The sequence below is a fragment of the Carcharhinus amblyrhynchos genome, chromosome 13, assembly GCF_965287045.1.
Source record: "Carcharhinus amblyrhynchos chromosome 13, sCarAmb.v2.hapA, whole genome shotgun sequence".
In the NCBI taxonomy this organism is placed as follows: domain Eukaryota; kingdom Metazoa; phylum Chordata; class Chondrichthyes; order Carcharhiniformes; family Carcharhinidae; genus Carcharhinus; species Carcharhinus amblyrhynchos.
In genome coordinates, this window is record NC_137336.1 from 5,607,479 (window position 1) to 5,628,388 (window position 20,910).

The 20,910-nt window shown below is 40.8% G+C and overlaps 1 protein-coding gene and 1 non-coding gene across 2 annotated transcripts in view; one reads left to right on the forward strand and one right to left on the reverse strand.

Moving 5' to 3' along the window:
* Positions 1 to 20,609, forward strand: part of diaph1 (diaphanous related formin 1) — a 156,800-nt gene extending 136,191 nt beyond the window's left edge. Inside the window, exons 15-17 of the mRNA XM_080201194.1 lie at positions 896 to 1,075; positions 13,463 to 14,077; positions 20,472 to 20,609. Of these exons, the coding sequence (XP_080057320.1) occupies positions 896 to 1,075; positions 13,463 to 14,077; positions 20,472 to 20,609 (933 nt within the window). The remainder of the gene's footprint in view (positions 1 to 895; positions 1,076 to 13,462; positions 14,078 to 20,471) is intronic.
* On the reverse strand, positions 9,013 to 9,202 carry LOC145352048 (U2 spliceosomal RNA). The gene has a single exon (XR_013888503.1). It is a non-coding gene; the product is annotated as a U2 spliceosomal RNA (small nuclear RNA).
* Positions 20,610 to 20,910: the final 301 nt, after the last annotated feature.

Below are 20,910 nucleotides of genomic sequence, written 5' to 3' on the forward strand. Positions count from 1 at the left end.
CCCCATGTTACTCAATATTGTTGAGTATACTCAATATTGTTGTCCCTCTCAAACTATTGTCACTCTCTCCCTTAACTCTGCTGTTGTCACCAATCTGATCTTGCAGACTTCTGCAAAGTCCTTTGACGTGGTGTCACCTCCAAAATCTTTCCTGGAACTCTATGTTTGAACCCCTCCAATTCAGTTTCTGTCCCTGCCACAGTAGTGCAATAGCTTTATCAAAGTCATAGTAAACTATCCTTCCTCATCCTTTTCGATATGTCTGCAGTCTTTGACACTCTCTGGTTAAACCCACCCACCCCCCCCAACAACTAAACCCTCAAAGATATCTATACTTACCTGACTCTAGTCTCTTTCACATCCCTGATTTTAATTGCTTCAGCATTGGTTACTTCCCCTTCACCTGACCAGCTCTGGAAATTCCTCACTGTATCTTGCTGCTTCTCTACTACTTTTCCTCCCTCAAGGTACTCCTTAAAATCTAGCTCTATGATCAAGGTTTTGGCCATTGATGTAATCTCCCCTTGTGTGGCCCAGAATTATACTTTATTTTTGAATGCTCCTATTATGTTAAAGACGCTACATAAAAGTAAGTTGATGTTACATTAACAGGAATGCTTAATTGCCGATAAGCTTGTTGTAGTTCAGTGGTAATGACCAGTACAAGATGCTGCTTTGTAATTATGTGTTTTGATCACCAAATTGTTTTGTTAATTCTCTTCCCGGTAACTGTCGCCATTCCACATCATGTTCCTAATCCTACGTACAATGCTACGTGGAGCAAGCAGGTGAATGGGATTCGTTGAATGGCTCGACCAGAGATATGATTGGCTGAATAGCCTCTTCTGCTGTATTGTCCTGTTTATGACAAATACTTCTGTTGTTTTTAAAACAGCTTGATGTGGAATTGACAACTCGACATGAACTACAGGTAGAAATTAGAAAAAAAGAATCTGAATTTGAAGTAAAGGTCTCTGAGTTTCAAACAAAGCAACAGATGCTGGAGACGGATAAAACCCAGGTGGAGACTGATAACAAGAAACTGCAGAGCGAGATTAGTCAACTAAATGAGCAGGTAATATATCCAAGATACTGTGTAATGTGCTGCATGTTAATTCCCTGGGGTGCTGCAATCTCTCGCTAGTTTCCCAAATGTACATCGAATTGGGTGAGAGGTGATTGGATCAAGATGATTAAAATGATGAATGGATTAGGTGGGGCAGATAGAGGAAAGCCTTGTTGCAGAAAACTACCAGACTGCAATGGTGTTCATCTTAAAATTAGAATCAGGTCATTTAGAGGTGAAATTAAGGACTCTTTCACACAAAGGGAAATGGAAATCTGGAATACTCTGCTTCCAGTCGAAGCTTTCAGGAATGAGATTGAGAGATTTTTGTTGGATGGAAGTATCTTGGATGTAAAGCATCGGCAGGGGAATTGAGCTCAGGGAGATCTGACCTAATTGAATGGTTGAACAGGCTTGAGAGGGCTAAATGGCCTTTCCCCAATGCCCATGTTTCAAACTTTATTCGTTAAATTAACATATTAACTATTGTTGGAGTGAATGAATGTGAAGAGATATCCAAATATTTGTAAAATGTCCCTCTGTCTTTTAAAAAAACATCCTATATAATGACTTGCACAGCTGTTTTATCATTGGGGCAGCACGGTGGCACAGTGGTTAGCACTGCTGCCTCACAGTGCCAGGGACCTGGGTTTAATTCCTGGGTCAGTGTCTGTGTGGCGTGTGCATGTTCTCCCCATGTCTGTGTGGGTTTCCTCCAGGTGCTCCGGTTTCTTCCCACAGTACAAAGATGTGTGGGTTAGGTGGATTGGCCATGCTAAATTGCCCCTTAGCATCAGGGAAACTAGCTAGGGTAAATGTATGGGGTTATGGGCTTGGAGCCTGGGTTGGATTGTGGTTAGTGCAAACTTGATGGGCTGAATGGCAGTCTCCTTCAGTGTAGGATTCTATGATTCTAAAATGTGGCTTTTGAAATTACCGAACAACTGTTAATGGTAAAATTCAACTGGGAGCAAGATGCGCAGCGTTTGATCAGCCATTTATTATACAACCTCATCCCTGTCCTTTGTTCTTTCTATTAAGTTCAATGGAAGGTATGACCTGGTGGAAGGAGTGCACACTGGGTGACCCATCCACTGCATTGTTGACTTTACATTTTAATTAACTGATTTGATGCTAAGGATGCTGATCTATCAAGAGTAGAAATATGTTTATCAACGTACTATTGAAAATGTAGCCTCGAAGCATTTTGTAACAGGCAATATAAAAATGGGAAAATGTTGAGGATACTCAACACTCTGTAAGCTAATGGTACAGTTTTGAATCAGTCATCAAAACTAGTTTTGGCTTTGACTACGTCCAAGCAGTTAATTTTGTCGCCGTCTGCACAGATGCGGTCTCACCTGCTGAGTGTTTCCAACACTTTTTCTTGCCAGATTTTCACCATCTGCTGCCTTTTTGTGCTTTTGTTAATGTAACCTGAGATCAGTGAGTAGTTAATGGCCCCAGCGTGGAGGTTTCACTGTGGCTCCCTCTACTCACATTGGAGCGGGTGTTGAAAGGGCTGCGCATTTCTTTCAATCTGTGTGTCGCAGAAACTTGATCTCTTTAACACGCATTGTTTTAATGATGTGGCATTTGTGCAGACATTCCTCTCATAGTAATAATCCGCACATAGTAAAACTGCGTCTGGAAACTTACTGTTTCCACTTCATAACCAACTAATATTTACTAAGCCTGGAGCAAGACTGCATTCTTTTTTAGGTTTTATTGCAAAGTTGTCTATAAATAGTGTCATGAAATTACAATCATATGTTTTCAAGTACATGCCTCAGCTCCACATATAACACTGTCTCCCCACCAGAATTCTGTTTGCCATATTTGTGTAAGGCCTACTACATTTCCTAGTGTGAGGAACCCAAGAGAGATCCTGATAACAGTCCCATCCCACTTTTATCACCTGACCTACATGTCAAAGCTGTATCTTTTGGCAGCGGGTACATGTCATTCTTCCTTTTCATTGTTCAGCTACCTTGAAGGATAGCCAAGGTTATCAGCTGCCAAAGCAACCCTTCTTTTAACACTCTTGTTTTTTAAAAAAAATCCTTCCTGAGCAATACCACTTCCCCCACAAATTTAATTTTGGATCATGTCTAGCATTCCATACTGGTGAAGTATGTGTTGGATTCTTACCCTGTGTTTTACAGGGTATGTAGAGTGGAGGAATGCCACTCATTGGATTACTCTTTCAAGTAGCTGTCACAGGCTTGTTGGATGAAATGACATCCTTCTGTATGAGTCTACAGCTCCCAACTCCAGTCGATGAACAAAGTGGCAATGGTCCTCTTCCCTCCTGACTGCTTTCCAAGCATTTCTTGAAAGCTTAGCAATTTCATGTGAAATTGAGAATTAAGAAAATTATTTCATTGGGATGGATGCTTGGCATAAGTACTTAGGTTTGGAAATTTGTCATAATCCTATAGCAAATCCTCAGTACTCTTTGCAGTACTTCTGGTCTTTCAAACTCAGCCGACGTAGTTTGGTTTTGTGGTCAATGGCAGCGTGCTGATTAGCAGAGATTTGATAATGTGTCTTCAGGCAAAACACATGATACCTTTGATCTCCAAGAAGGAGTCTAAATTTCTGACCAAAGACCCATCACACTCAAAAGTCCAATTGCTGCCACAAGATAATCCCTTTGGCTAAAATAAGGGATCTGGCGCTGCCCTTTGGTACCGATGCTTGTATGATGTATAAATAATATCTTGCTGATCAACTGTCAGCCTTTTGTTGTGATTCATCTTTATTTTGACTTTGTTCTTTGAGTCAGCTCTCTATGACACGTGACAAATCGCTTCCTTTTTGTAAAACAAATATTCTAAAGCAACTATTGATATCTTTGGACATGTTGAAGAGAACCGGTTTACAACTCCTTGCAGCCATCCATATTGCTCAATGGATGTTCCCTTGTGCAGGAAGGTTCCGAGTAGCAGCAGCTGAGTATAAATCAAAAACTGTTGTAGGTGGGCACGGCTGCAAATTCTGTCCAGGTTTTCGGTTGCAGTTCTGTATCACAACCTTGTATCGTCATGGTTGTTCTTACTGCTGTGGCAGTGTGATCCTGCTGTTATTTGGAAACACATGTCCAGTATTTCATCAGTTATTTAAACCATTTGTTAAAATGAGCTGTACTTGCCAACAGAGATGAACACTCCGAAACTTCCTTTTCAGGTGTATATTAAAAAATGTCGTACCCTCTAGTTGGAAGTACATGTCAGTAAAAATAGATCAGTTTATTATATTGGAAGGAAGCCTTTGACTTAACAGCAGACTCCATTGAATAACCAGGAAACTTTTCAATGCTGTGGAGAGTCGAAAGATATTTCCAGTGTTCACAGATATTTAAGGGATTGGATATCTGTTCTCTCAGGTCTTTGAAAACCCACAGAATTCTGAAATGTGGCCATTCCTGCCTCCCCCCCAACCCCCTCAATGGACTTCCATCCCTTGCAACTAAAAAACCTTCCCATCTGCTTGACATGAATTACTATTCCAAACTTGAAGCCTGGCACGGGTAGTGGGATTATCTCCCAGGAGTTTATGTATTGTACGAAAACATCCCGTGTGCTACTCTAGCTAAGGGGATTGTCTTTTTTTTCCTTTGGGCAGCTTCCTTGTCTGCTGCAAGAGGACTGCATCTGTTCCTGCTGCTATTTCCTTTTCAGTATGTGTGATCTTTCCTCTCAAGACACAAGGGGAAGCAGAAATCTGCTGTGCATCATGACCATTGTTAGCCTTTGTCCTGCTTGTGTGTAGATTGAATGTGACTAATGTAGAACGATGCTGACTTAAATAAAGGTTAGAAATGAGCAGAAAAGTTAAGTTGCTTTGAGTCAAACTAATGAGTTCTTTTTAAACCAAAATCTTAAATTTTCAGTGCGTCGCTGTGATTAGTACACAAGATAATTTATACTTCACTGCTGATGTTTTTGGAGCAGCTGATTCCTAATGTTGCTGAAAAGAGAGGCAGAACCAACACTATTATTCAGTAAATGTTTACTTTAGCAGCTGTTCTATTCACTGATCGAGAACTGTGCTTTTTTGTGCTTTTTCTTTAGTATTTAAGCAGTGCTGCCAGTACTGTTCCAGTGCATTTTTCTTTCTGCGTCAGCACCGCCTTGCAAACAAGTTCATCTCATCTTAAAAGTAGCTGTTGTTTGAGATGGATTTTTTTTTCAGGAATAACAAGCTATGCTTGATTTTTTTTAAAATTTTGGATTATATCTTATTTGGAATTGAGACTGCTGTTTTATTGAAATTGCTCATTTCATGCTTTTAGGCAATTCAGTTTTTCTTTGGTTTGAGATTGTTTAGAATGGACAATAAATTGTTTCTTTTAGACAGAGCACTGCAGCCTGAAAAGTAAGACTTTTTAAGGTTGTCCAGAAATTTTAAATACCTTTTAAACTACTATAATTTCTTACAAAAGCCCACAAAAGTTTTGTCAGTGCCACATTATTTTTGAAGCTCGAGCAGGAAGTTGAATAGAATGTTTCTGTTTTACGAGAAACATGCTCAACAATTGTTTTTTGAAACAAAAACTGAATTAATGAGGTCCATTGTATAAGAAATCTGAGTTCATGTTTAAGTCACGCTTCTTAAATGCACTCCTTCCCTTTTAAAGAGAAGTTGCCATATGCTGTGCCTTAGACCTTTCTTTGCTGTTACAACACTGCTTGCATCAAGTAGCTGAAATTCAGAGTGGCAGACATGGGACATCTGGCCAACTGTAGCTATTATGGTACCATTGTGATATCCAGAAAGCTGACAGCTTAATGATTGTAATAAACCAGGCACTTAATATGGAGAAGAAAATACCTTTGTAGAATCCTTGAAACATCTGCCCAAACCTCATGCATTCCACACACACCCCATTGGATGAAGACACAGCTTTATCATGTTCCATCCATATGTCTGGCCCGGCCTGCTTCATCTGTTTTGCATTACAAGGCTGCACCAAAGTTCAGCTCATGGGAAGAATCGATCTCTTTTCACTAGCTCCAAGGTATGTCATCCTGTGGAAGAGAGAACTTGAAAACTGGACAGCCCATTATGATGATGGACTATCAGGGCAAAAGAGAAAGCCATGAGTAAATCTCTGCTGTTAGGCCATGACAGTCGACTGAGACTAGGTTATATCAGATTCCAGCCCACCTTAATTTGGAAACATTTTGAGTCCAAATTAATAAGGAAGAGCCCTGGCCAGATCAACTTCTTGTATGGTTTTGTGTAACAAAGCCAGTTATGTTATCTTTTAATATGCTTTTATGTTATCTGGGTGCATAAATGAATTGCATGCCTTATGTATTCACTAATGAGAATTAAGCAGAACTTAGACAATGTAAAATTAAACGTGCTGAGAGTTGAGTCCAAACCTCTTCATTCTCCAAAAGAGCCCTTTGTCTCCCTTGTTTCCCAGTTCTTGTTAAAATAAAATAAATGTTTGCTTGTGTCGTGTGAACAAAAGGCATTTTGTCTTGCTTTGAAAGTGAAGGACAACCATTAAGGTTGAAACTGAAAGAGAAATAAAGGTGAAAAAAAATCAATAAATAGATGACTCTTGGCCCTGATTTTAAAGGCTTTTATATTATGGGAGAAATGGAAGGTTGAGGAGGGGAAGTATTATGGAATTTCGTGATTTAGGGCGTTATAATATTAGATGGGAGAATAAAATGCTGACTTTCACAACAAGGATGCAGAGGGAAGGATGTATGGTGTGTAAATGTAAGGAGGTAAACTGGCCAACAAATGGATTGAACTTTTGTTTCCACTTGGTGCACAGAATGTTCTCCCTATCAAGGTGACACAAACAGCAGCTGTTGGCACTGCTCTTAGCAGGATATTAAGAACCTCAAATGAGAGGAGGAGTAGACAACATGGCCCCTTGAGCCTGTTCTGCCATTCGATATGATCATGGCTGATCTTCAGCATCAACTCCCCTTTTGTGCTTCAATTCCCTGAGAGATCAAAGATCTTTTTATCTCCGTCTCAAATGAATTCAATGATGGAATATCCACAAGCTTTGGGGTGGAGAATTCAACAGATTTATAACTGTTTGAAAGAAGAAATTTCTCCTCATCTCAGTCCTCAATGAGTGACCCCCTGTCCTGAGACTCTGGATTTGCTGGCCGGGGGAATCATCCTCTCTGTGCCTACCTTATCAAGCCCCTTCAGAGTCTTGCATGTTTCAATGAGTTTGATAGGATAGAGGTGGAAAGACTCTTCCCGCTCAAAAAAGACAGTAGGACTAGGGGGCACAGCCTCAAGATAAAGGGGAGGCGGTTTAGAACGGAGTTGAGGAGGAACTTCTTCACTCAAAGGGTGGTGAATCTCTGGAATTCTCTGCCCGTTGAAGTGGTGGAGGCTGCCTCGCTAAATATTTTTAAGAAGCGGGTTGATGGGTTTTTGATAAGAGAGGGGATTAAGGGTTATGGGGAGAGGGCGGGAAAGTGGAACTGAGCCACGACAGATCAGCCATGATCTTATTGAATGGCGGGGCAGGCTCGAAGGGCCAGATGGCCTACTCCTGCTCCTATTTCTTATGTTCTTATGTTCTTATGTTCTTATATTGCAGTGAAAGGTTGATACTTGGTGGTGTAAAATGCCTTCATGGCCTCAACACCCTGTTAATTCTTTCCAAATGATGTCTTGAGGGTGTGAGAGGAAGGGTTGATGGTCAGTTAGGTCATGCATTTTGGAACCAGTATTGATTTGATTAAGTGTATGTTGGTTTCATGTGATAAAAGTTTACTCTGGTGAATTTAGATTTCAAAAATCCTCATTAAATGTGAAGTAGCTGGATTATGTAGTGTTCTACTAGTAAATTAATATATTTACCAAAGAAAATTGCAAGGAATCAATGGATTATTTTTAGCTCCTGGCACACTCCATGTTGCCAGTCTCTAATGCCCAGCTTTCAGAAATGCACAAAGCCATGATTCGTAATGATGATAATTGTGATTGTTTTATAAGATACTTGCTCTCAAATCAACTTTTCCAAATCTAATTATTACAGAACTAATTAACACTTATTCTTTATGGATGTAACTTCAATTTCTTTCCAGGGACCTGATATTTTATACAACTGTAACCCTAGAGAAACATTGTAATTTTAGAATACACTCCACGTATCAAGATGAGTCCTGATACTGCACAAAGCTGGGTCATAGTCGGCTATTCAGCCCCAGGAGCCAGTTTGCCATTCAGTTCGATCAAAGCTGATTGGCGTTTGTCTGTCTTAGTGCAGTAACCATCCGTACTCTGAATAAGTTTTGATACTTCCCATTGACCTAACCTCAGTAGCTTTTTGAGAGTTCCAGATTTCTACCAGCTTTTGTAGTAAGCTTCAAAATAATAAATATTTTTTCTTGTATTGAAGAGTCCTCCTTCCACGTAACTGAACATGAGAGCAATCTCACAGTAAATGTAGTGTGAAACTCCTTCTCCATTTCCACCATTTCAAAACTTTTAAGTTCCAAAGGCTTCTGTTTTCAAGTTGCATGGAATATAGTAAAATCTATTCAAGATCTTATTGAACGCCAAAGTCGTAACCGAAGGAATGCACATCAATTATCATGTTTTCAAGTAGATGATCATCTGCCCATTGCATTAAAGTTTCCTGGTTTCAGGGAAATGTCTGTCAAATAAAATGGCGATGGGTCAATTCAGATTTACATTTTAAAATGTCTTTCAAAATTATAATGGAATAATTTGTTTAGTCTCCAAGCCATAAACCATGCATGTTATGAAACATTATCAATTCTCCATTGTAGCTGTTAAGGTACTGACTGAATCACTTGCTGGATTTTTTTTGTTTATATATCCAGTTCAATCCAATCAAAGTCCAATTCAAAGTCTCAGCAAGTGAGATATTCCCAATCCAAGCTGACAAGACAGGGCTCTCACTTCCTGTCTTGGGCTTGATCTACAGGATAGAAGCTGATTGGAGTAGGCATTGCACCTCCTCCAAGGCTTGATCTCATTTGCATCTTAACCAAAAGGTTGAGATGCCGCTTTTAAAAATTGCTTCAAATGAAACCACAATGTAACCTTATGATTTCAACCAAGTACAGCATGTTGATATTACACTTGATCTTGGCCAAAAGGCCGAGATGATATAATACAAATATAAGTAATGTTATTTATGTTCCAACACTTGAAGCTCAACACCACCCAGAACAAGGGAACCTACTTGATTAGAATTCCACCCACCACTTTAAACATTCACTCCCATGGGTGGTACAGTGGTTAGCACTGCTGCCTTCCGACTTGGGTCACTGTGTGGAGTTTGCACATTCTCCCCATGTCTGTGTGGGTTTTCTCTGGGTATTCTGGTTTTCTCCCACTGTCCAAAGATGTGCGGGTTAGGTGGGTTGGCCGTGCTAAATTGTTTCTTAGTGTCAAGAAGACTAGCTAGGGTAAATGTATGGGGTTATGGGGATAGGGACCTGGGAGGGATTGTGGTTATTGCAGACTAAATGGGCCGAATGGCCTCCTGCACTGTAGGATTCTATGATTTTCCACCGATGCACATTGGCTGCGATATGTACCATCTACAAGGTGCACTGTAACAATTCACCAAGGCTTCTTTGATAGCATCCTTCAAACCTGTTACCCTACCACCAAGAACGATAAGGGTAGCAGGTGCGTGGGAGCACAACTGTCTGCAGGTTCCCCTCCTCATCCACACATCTTCCAGATTTGGAACCTAATCACTCTGGCTGGGTAAAAATCCTGGAACCCCCTCTCTAACGGCATTAGGTGGATGTACCGAGACGGCTCAAGGGCAATTAAGAATGACAATAAATGCTAATCTAGCTCGTGCTGCCCACATTCCGTGAATGAATAAAAACATGAAGTATTTTTCCACTGCTTTTCAGGAAGGTTACATTGACTTTTAATTCAGAATGATGTTTGCCTCCTGCATTTTTAACTCTAACCTGACAAATGATACAATGGTTTGAATTACCACATGATAATCATGTTGTAATTCATCGTGTCTCATCTTATATCCTCTGAATTGTAAAGTGATGCCTTCATATAGCAATGTTATTGCCAAGAGCTGCAAATTGTGAGAAGCTTTCATTGCTGGAGCTGTTTCATGAACTGCCCCGGAGAAACCAGTGGAGCATTGTTCATTTTATTTTCTTTGCTGCATTGCACAGTTCATCCACACACCATAATACTTGAACACTGTCTCAGCTCATTACCTCTATGTTGGAGGGGCACTGCAGCCAACTTGATGTCCTTTGCAAAGCAGTGACTCATTTGCCAAAAGCTTTTTAATTGCACTAAGACTGATTGCAATCTTGATGGCCCGAATTATTAAAAACTTATTTTTTTCTGTCTTAATTACTTGTAGCAAGAAATTACTTGTTTCTTTTTGCTAGATGCAGATAATGATTATGTTTTCACTGCTTTGTGTAGAAAAAAATCATTGCAAACATCTGAATATACAAAGAGACCTGTCTTTTCTGCTATTGTTATGAAAAGCTCCTGTTTCCTTCTAGAATCTTTGTTTCAAAATATTATTTGACCTTGCTTAAGGAGGGATATTCTTGCATTAGAAGCAGTTAAGAGAAGATCCAGTTGGTTGATTGCTGAGATGAAGGAGTTGTCTTATGAGGAAAGGTTGAGCAGATTGGTCTGATCCTTTTTAAATTCCAATGTGTAAATAGTGATCTTGAAACAAAAGATTGAGTGTGTTGACAGGGTGGATGCTGAGGAGATATTCTCTCAAGGTGGAAATTAGGGGTCTCTTATTTAAGATGGACTTGGGGAGGAATTTCTTTTCTCAGAGGGTTGTTAATCTTTGGAATTCTCTTCCATAGAGAGCAGTGCAGGTTGGTTCATTGAATATATTCAAGGCTGAGTTAGACAGATTTTTGATTGAGAAGGGGTTGAAAGGGAATGGGCATGAAAGTGATGTTAAGGCCACAATCAGATCAATCAAGGTTTTACTGAATGATGGAGGAGGTTCAGTGAGCTAAAGGCTGCATCCTGTTCGTATTTCTTTCGATCATCAGAGCATCGTCTGGGATAGGAAATTCAAAAGATTTGCCCCCCTTTCAGTGAAGAAATTTTGGTTTTACAGTCCTAAATGTTTGGCTACTGAAACTACACACTTTTCGGAGCCGCTCTGCATCCTGTCTGTAAAGTCCCCTCAGAATTTCAAGCATTTCAATGAGGCCACCTTTTGATTCTTCTGGAGTCCAGTAAATTTAGGCCCATTGCAATTGATCTCTCATCACCAGGTAACCATTGTTCTTAAGAATCAATCTGAACCTTGGCTGCCTTTCTCCTTAGGCAAGTTCCCTTGGATAAGGGAACCAAAACTGCACACAGTACTTAATGAGTTGTTCACCGAAGCAGCAAATTAATTGCAGCGAGACTTCCTTTCTGTTGTACTCCAATATCTTGCCTTAAAGGCTAACATGCCATTTGGCTTCCTAATTTCTTATGGCTCCTGCATCATAACTTTGGTGATTCATGTGCAAGGATACTCCAATTTCTGAGTTCTTGTTTTTGGAGCTGAGCCAGCCTGCTTGAACTAATGTTCTCATGGATTGACTAAGAGGTCCAAGAAATTTGCAAGTGGAACATTTGAGATAATTTCTATTTGATTCTCGTGATTCATCAGGGAGGCTCAGTGATGCAGGCAGAATTTGGAGCATCTGGTTCACATTGGGACTGTATTTGCGATGTGTGATTTGGGAGAAAAAATTAGTGTTTGTGCTAAGAGGCCATGAGATTCCAGTTAAAGAACCAGTGTCTCACTCAAATCATGTTGAAATATCGGACTTTGCAGACACGCAATTTGACCTTGTATTAACAAAATGGGAACTTCAGGAAGACTGGAATCTGGCCAGGTTAAGAGGCTTTTAATGGTATTTTGAAATCGTGAAGCACAGAGGAAAGATATTCACCCCATTATGCCTGTGCTTGCTCTCTGCAATTTGTTCCACTAACTTGCTGTTTCCCATAGCCATGCCTATATTAATTTGCTGAGGAAACGTTGGCTTACCTTCCAATTCGGCACTTTATAGAAATCTGGACTCAACACTGAGTTCAACAACTTCAGACCATGAACTTTGCTCTCCATTTTGAGTTTTTTTTAATCTCCAAGCAAATGCCAGTCTGTGTCTTGTTCTCATGTTTTTGCTTTCAGACAGCTCTGACTTCTGCTATTTTCACATTCTGCTAATTTTGATTTCAAGTAATGCTAACCTTTATTCTGCTATTAACATCTACTCTAAGCCAATGGTTTACTCTTTAATAAAGGCAAAATAATGCAGACCCTGGAGATCTGAAATAAGAACAGAAAATGCTGGAAAACCTCAGCAGATTTGGGCATCCGTGGAAAGTGAAACAGAGTCAACGTTTTGAGGTTGAAGACGACCTGCTATGTCACTTGATTTTATACTCTTCCCAGCTGAGTGTGTTCCGCATCAAGCTCTCAGGAAGACTTCCAGGTGGCAGTACCTGTTGCAGAATTTCTTCCAGTCTTGCCCCTGAATTGATGAAGCTGTGCCATGAAGCAATCCCATTTTGTAGTTCTGATAATAGTGCATCAACAAAATATTGAGCCAAGAACATCTTGTTTAGGGTTTATTGAAAAAGAAACAGTGGTCAGATTAACATACACTTTGGTGCAGATCTTTGTCTAAAGGTGGCTTCAGTGGCTTTCTTCGTAAACAAACAAAAACATTCACAAGTGATGTGATGATATACGTTGAATTATATGATTATATATTGAATTGATTGCTGATGAATATCTTTTCTTTTTGTACATGTATTCTTGCTTTTGTGTAAATCCATTAGTGTTAGTAAGATGGCACCATCGAAGATAAGGGCTGGGACTTTCTGGCCTTCTGTGCCAGCGGGATCTTCTGCAGTTGTTGAAGGTACACTTCCACTGCATGTTTCCTGGCAGCAAGACCTGCATTCTGGTCCTGCCATTGACAACAGCAGGACCAGAGGATCTCGCTATCAGCTGCTTGATAAATTCCGCCCAAGATCTTTTGATTAAATGTTCAAAGTCTTTTGTGTTGCTCAGTACTCTACCCTTGGTGACCTGACAATGTTCTGTACCTAGTTATCTTAACTAAAGATGTTTTCTATCCAAAGAAAATGCATTCCTGGGTTTTCCTGAATTTTTAATCCTTCCTACATTGGTCTGAGTGTTACTGTGATATAGACAATTGGACCTGTTGAAGACATTGTACTGATATTAATTGGGTCTTGAGTTGAACAATTTGTTTTGAATGCTAATGTAAAATGTTTTTAACTTGATCATTTATTTTGTGAAAACTGCAATAGTTATAAGATTCCATGATCGCAAGAGTTTAGTGTGTTCACAATGTGTTAATTTTGCCACAGCTTACACAGTTATCCAAGGATTTGGAAGAAGCACAGACAAAGTTGGCCAACATTCCAAAAGAATTGCCCCCAGTGCCAGATCAAGTTAACAAGTCATCGCCACCACCAGCACCACCTCTACCAGGCCAAGCAGGAATTCCTCCTCCACCTCCATTACCAGGTCAAGCGGGAATTCCTCCTCCACCTCCATTACCAGGTCAAGCGGGAATTCCTCCTCCACCTCCATTACCAGGTCAAGCAGGAATTCCTCCTCCACCTCCATTACCAGGTCAAGTGGGAATTCCTCCTCCACCACCTCTACCAGGCCAAATCGGAATACCACCTCCACCTCCATTGCCGGGCCAAATGGGAATCCCCCCACCACCTCCGCTACCAGGACAAGGCGGACCACCACCACCGCCTCCGCTACCCGGGTACGGTGGGCCACCACCACCTCCTCCGCTGCCCGGACTAGGTGGACCTCCACCACCACCACCTTTCCCTGGAATGCTGCCTCCACCACCTGGAATGTTTGGTGGTCCTGTTGCTCCAGCTGCCCCCGTTTTGCCATTTGGGCTGGCACCGAAAAAGGAATACAAGCCGGAAGTTCAACTCAAAAGACCTAACTGGCCAAAAGTAAGGCTACCTTCAGATAATCTTCTTTAACTGTTCAACTAGCATATTTGTGTTATTTGCAATTGTTGTTTTTAAGTGTTTTATTGGCAGCTAATCTGTAATTTTTATTTCTGTGCTTAATTTGAGAATGTTCTCTAATATTCCTTTATCTTTCATAGCAAGCACATTATAATTAGAAACATTTTTTAGATCTGAGGTTTTGCTCAAGCGTAATACTAAACCTGTTTTCCTTGCTGATAGGTTCCATCTGCTTTCATATACATTATGCGGGACACCTAACAGCACACCAATGTCTTGCATTCTGTTCAGTTTGCTGCAATGATTTATACTGTAATATTGCTTGCCTTTGGCTTCTCTGCTTAAGCAGTTTTATTTTTTAGTTTTGTCATTCTGTCATCTTACTCTCTTCCAGTGAAGTGACTTCCAAGATGATTACTGCGTGGAAGGTTTTTGTTCCTGATTCATTCCCCATCTCTTGGTGCATAGTTTCTTGGTTGAATCATGCCCAGCCTTCTGTTTAATACAACAGAATGCAGCATTGCACCTGGTCCCTTGCCAATGCTGTGACTCATAACCTATCTGAATTATTTCCACCTTCTTACACCCCAGAGATACAATTGCCAGCTATCTTGAGAATTGATTTTATTTTATGATTCAACAGTCTTTCCCAACTGGAATTTGAATGATCTTGGTGAAAAATGAATGTCTTGCTTCATTCTGTTTTACTGTTAAGACCAACACCAGTTCCTTTAGTTGCGAGACATTTCCACTTCTTTGACCATTACACCCACTCCCATGGCAATTAGGCTGTGCTCTAGTCAATGGCACCAAAAATGGATTGTTATCTCAAGTTGGATGGTTGTGTATTCAACTTGGGGGATTCAAACAGTTGGCACTTCATTATAGAGCTTGATAACTTATGACATGTGCTGGATTTTGGCGGCTAATTCCATACTTAAAATTAGCTAGCATTTCTTCACTGCCGACCAGGACATGGAAGCTGTGTGGAGTTTGCACATTCTCCCGTGACTGCATGGGTTTCCTCTGGGTGCTCCAGTTTCCTCCCACAATCCAGAGATGTTTAGGGTTAGGTTGATTGGCCATGCTAAACTGACCCTAGTGTCAGGAGATTAGCAGAGTAAATATGTAGGGTTACGGGAATAGGACTTGGGTGGGATTGTGGTCAGTGCAGACTCGTTGGGTGGAGTGGCCTCCTTCTGCACTGTAGGGATTCTATGAACGTAACATCATCGAAAGAGATTATCTTTCTGCCTGCTTTGTTTTTGGCGCTAGTTGTACTGAATGTAGGTGCATAATGTTTTCCTGCATGTAAACGTGATTTATGTATGAAGTAATGTGAGGTGTTAGTGAGAACTGTATTCATCTAGCTACCATTTGCACTTCGTGTTGTGGGAACTGAGCTGTAAATTATCACCTTTCTCTCATATTATTTCTCCACTGAACTTCCCTCCTTTTCATCTCTTATCAAATCCCCTCCTTCATTAACTATGCCTCCAGTACAGTACAATCAAAGTTCTGCAGTGTCAGTTGCCAACTTTCAGACCTAACGTTAAACTAAAATACCTGCTGCGCTCTCAACTGGAAAAAAATGCCGCTCAAAGAAGAGCAGGGGGTGTTCGTCCAGTATTGTGGCCAATATTTATCACTGAATTTATCTATGGTTCTATGAATTAACACTTTAAAATATTAAATTAATAATTTTTCACACCCTTGTTTCTGGGATCTTGCCATGCGCAAAATAGTTGCCATGTTTTCATACATCGGTACAGTGACTTGTGGTAGTCTCCCTCTTATTTATTAGTGTCACAAGTAGGCTTACACTATCTGCAATGAAGTTACTGTGAAAATCCCCTAGTCGCCACACCCCAGCGCCTGTTCAGGTATGCTGAGGGAGAATTTAGCATGGCCAGCGCACCTAACCAGCACTTCTTTCAGACTGTGGGAGGAAACCAGAGCACCCAAGGAAACCTACACAGACACGGAGAGAATGTACAGACTCCGCACAGTGACCCAAGCTGACAATCGAACCCAGGTCTCTGCCGCTGTGAAACAGCTGTGCTCACCACTGCTACTGTGCAGCCAATTTGAGTAGGCTCAAACTGTAAGTGACTTTATTATCTTCTGTGGGTTTCTGTTGTGACTGAAGAGTTTGATGCAAGATCAGCATTGACACCCACAAAATTGTCAGTTCACGTCTTTGCTGTTTGTGAGCCTCCTCTGGGCACACTGGATGTTGTGACTTTAGCATAGATGAATCTCAAAGCATGTTGTATCAGATTTATCTACAGGATTAATGTTCACTTTGACCCTTCTATCAGTATCTATAGAAAATTACTTCATTTATTTCTAGCCATCCTTTCCTCATGCTCTAATTTCCCCTCCCTCATTTTAGTCATTTTTATGTTCTGTCCAATCGACTGACCTGCCACCCATCCTTGCGTAACTATTTAGTTTAGTACTATCTAACTACTTTAGTTAACTGCAGGTCCTTGCCTTGGAATTTTTCGTTCTCATTCCAATTTATCTATTCTGAAATATCTATTTCAATATCTGCCATTGCATCTCTGTAGTCTTATTCCTTATTCTAACATGCCAGTTCACTTTGGCTATCTCTTCTTTTATGTCCTCACAATGTCACTTATTTAAGTTTCAATTACTAGTCTTGGACCCACTCTTCTCTCCCTCAAACTAAATGTGAAATTCAGCCCTATTTTGATCACTGCTACCTTGTGTCTCCTTCACCAGGAGGTCATTAATCAATCCTATCTCATTGCACAGTTACAGGTCTAGTATACCCTAGTCATGGGTTGGCTCCAGAATGTGATACTCTGAGAAACTGGTTCCAGGGCTATTGAGGACAAAGCAGTCCATCCACAAACATCCACCACTAAGCACAGTGACAGTAGTGTATACCGTCTACAAGGTGTACTGCATGCACTCAGACTTCTTAAATAGAACTTTCTGAACCCATGACCACATGCTATCTAGGACAATGGCAGCCGATGCACAAAAACACCAGTCCTCTCCAAGCCACTCACAATCCTGACTTTTAAATATATTGCCGTTCATTGCTACTGGGTCAACATCCTTGAACTCCCTCTGTATCAGCACAGTGGGTGTACCTACACCTCATGGACTGCAAAGGTTCAAGAAGGTGGCTCACCACCACCCTCTCTAGGCCGATTAGGGATGGGTAATAATAGTCTCATGGATAATAATTATGTGTAATAATCTCATGAAAATTAGGAAGTACCCTACGTAGAGAGGTGAACTCTTCCTTTTTGTTGCCTAGTGATGCCTGCGCACAGTGGACTTAGTTGAGAGGCCTCCCTGTTCCAATAGCCTACAGATCTTCACAGGTGAAAAATGGTCAGTGATGTGTATAGCAGGAGACATGAAACTAACCATCATGAGGCAACAGTACCTTTGGAAAGTTGGGGTTGGCTTTTTGGGGATGGAAATGATCTGGAGGAGGGAACCGAGTGCAGGGTGTCGAAATTTGCTGATGACACCAAGATTGGGGGAAAGGCAAATTGTGCGGAGGGTGTGGAGAGTCTGCAGAAGGATCTAGATAGGCTGGGCGAATGGGCCAGGAAATGGCAAATGGAATTTAATGTTGGCAAGTGTGAGGTGGTCCACTTTGGTAGGAAGAATGGTAGGAAGGACTATTACTTACGGGGCGAAAAACTGCAGCAGGCGACGGTGCAGAGGGACCTCGGGGTCCTTGTGCATGAGTCGCAAAAACCCAGCCTGCAGGTGCAGCAGGTGGTCAGGAAGGCGAATGGGATGCTGGCCTTCATAGCGAGGGGGATTGAATATAAAAGTAGGGAGGTCTTGCTGCAGCTGTATAGGGCATTGGTGAGGCCGCAGCTGGAGTACTGTGTGCAGTTTTGGGCGCTGCACCTGCGCAAGGATATTTTGGCCCTGGAGGGAGTGCAGAGGAGGTTTACTAGGCTGATACCGGAGTTGAGGGGATTGAGCTATGAGGAGAGGCTGAATAAACTAGGCTTGTACTCGTTAGAGTTTAGAAGAATGAGGGGAGATCTCATTGAGACGTATAAGATGATGAATGGGATGGATAGGATAGAGGTGGAGAGACTCTTCCCGCTCAAAAAAGACAGTAGGGCTCGGGGGCACAGCCTCAAGATAAAGGGGAGGCGGTTTAGAACGGAGTTGAGGAGGAACTTCTTCACTCAAAGGGTGGTGAATCTCTGGAATTCTCTGCCCGTTGAAGTGGTGGAGGCTGCCTCGCTAAATATTTTTAAGAAGCGGGTTGATGGGTTCTTGATAAGAGAGGGGATTAAGGGTTATGGGGAGAGGGCGGGAAAGTGGAACTGAGCCACGACAGATCAGCCATGATCTTATTGAATGGCGGGGCAGGCTCGAAGGGCTAGATGGCCTACTCCTGCTCCTATTTCTTATGTTCTTATGAAATCAGGATTTCAAAAAAAGCGTATTGAAGGAAAGGTTGCGCATATACGTTCAGTGACAGCTGAATTTTGAACTCAAACTAAAATCTAAATTGTGAAAATTACTTTGCAGCTAGTTGCATTGCATATAATTTGAGAGGAGCTTTGGTTAATTTAAAATATAATGTTTTGCTGGATCTGTGACTTCGATTAATTAAAAAGTAATTAATCCGAGAAAGATGATAGAGAAATGTGATTAACAGGTTATCAGAAAGCTAGGTATGCACTTGTTGAGTGTCAATTTTAATTTAAAATTAATGAATAATAATTACTTGTATCTAAATGCTAAGTAATGCTTCACATGGTGAACTATAATGACAGGCATTTCTAATATATTTGGTATTTTTTATAGTTAGTGTTTCATTATTTTCGCTTGCAGAGGTTTTTGCAACTTGGTTAACCTATTGGAAAAAAGATTTTAAATATTTTTCAGAAAACTCCATACTAATGATGGAATTAGGATTTTCTCTTGATTTCTTTTAGTTTATATTTTCCCTTTTGTACACTTTTCAGTAAGTGTCTCAGTTGGGAGATTCAACTGTTTTGGTGATGAGCTAGTTCCCTTGCTGTCATGGCTTCACTCCTGATGAATGGAAGTAAACTAATTCTGCTGGGGTGGGAATCAAGAGGAAATATTAGAAATATCACGGTGCACAAAATACTGGGAGACACAAAGCACTAGTATGGAGAACAATATGTTAATAGATGAAGTCAGAATGAGGTGAAAAGTAATGACATCTCAATCAGAGTTATTGTACATGAATGTGAGTGCATAGATTATAGTGAATAAGATTGGGGAATTACAGGCACAAATTGCTTTGAGGCAATAATGAAGACCTGGCTCAAGAAAGGGCAGGGCTGGATATTAAATAATCCATGGATACACCATTCAGAAAAGATAGGGAAAGGAGGAGGCTTGGTGCTATTGACTAAGGAGAACATTGGAATGCTGGGGAAAATGGATGTCCCAGAGGATTTAATGCCAATTGGCTAGAGCTAAGGAACAAAGGGTGCAATTACATTGTCTGCCAACTAGTGAGAAGGATGTAGAAGAACAAATGTGCAGGGAAATTACAGGGATGCAATGAAAGAACAAAGAAAACTACAGCACAGGAACAGGCTCTTTGACCCTCCAAGCCTGCACTGATCATGTTGCCTGACGGAACTAAAACCCCCTACCCTTCCTTGGATCATATCCCTCTGTTCCCATCCTGTTCATGTATTAATCATTATAGAGTAGCTATGAAGAGGTACTTTCATCGCCCAAATGCAGACTGGGACAGTGGTGGTATAAAAGGCAGAGAGGGGCGTAAGTTCCTAGATTATGTTCAGGAAATATTTCTTCACAGTATGTGTTCAGTCCCACAAGAAAGGATGCACTGTTGGACATGGTTCTTAGAAATTGCTTGGGACGAGTAGATCAAGTGTTAGTGGGAGCACATTTAGAAGGCAGTGAACAGTGTATTCTAAGTTTCAGGATGATGGTAGAAAAGGATAATAGGCAATCTAGAATAAAAATAATTAACTGGAGGAGAGGTGACTTTAATGGGGCAAAAATGGAGCTGGGCTAGTTAGACTGGAATGAAAGGTTGGTTGGAAAATCTGTAACTGAATGATTCAAGACAGAAATGGTCCAGACAAAGTTACAGTGTATTTCCTTAAAAGGGAAAGGTATGACAATCTAATTCAAGGCTTCCTGTGAAATAGAAATTAATATGTGCTTATGGGGAGAAAATACAGTTAAGAACCAAGAGAAATCTAGTGGGTTCGGAGGGGAGGTGTTCTACCAGGTTATTCCTTCATAATTACTAATCTATCTTCTCCGTAAAACAAGTCCTTTACAACCATCAATTTTTTTTTAATGTAGCCTGTTGTATCATAAACATATTTTTCTTTGCTTTCAGCTTGCACCTAAAGATATGAATGAAAAGTGTTTCTGGGTCAAGGTGAAGGAGGACAAATACGAAAGTAAAGAGCTCTTTGCAAAACTCACTGTTGCATTCTCTGCACAGACAAAGTGTGAGTATCAGGTTGGGCTTTAATTTTGTTCAGTAAATTTCTATCCCAATTTAGCTTTGAACTCATTCAGATGAAGAATAAATGTGATAAGGAAAGAATCTAGATGTGAGGAGATCGAAGCCTTGGGCCTATGGATGAGTATTCCCAAATTTGCCATTAAAATAGTGGAATCTGTGTTTCTGGGGCTTGGAATGAAAGAAAAACAAATTTGAGAGCAAGTTTTATAGAATCTGATGACATCAAATTCTTCTTTACCTTTGCCAAATAATGGAATAGCTGAGGAGATGAGCTATATTCTACTTCACGCACATCTTCAAAATATAA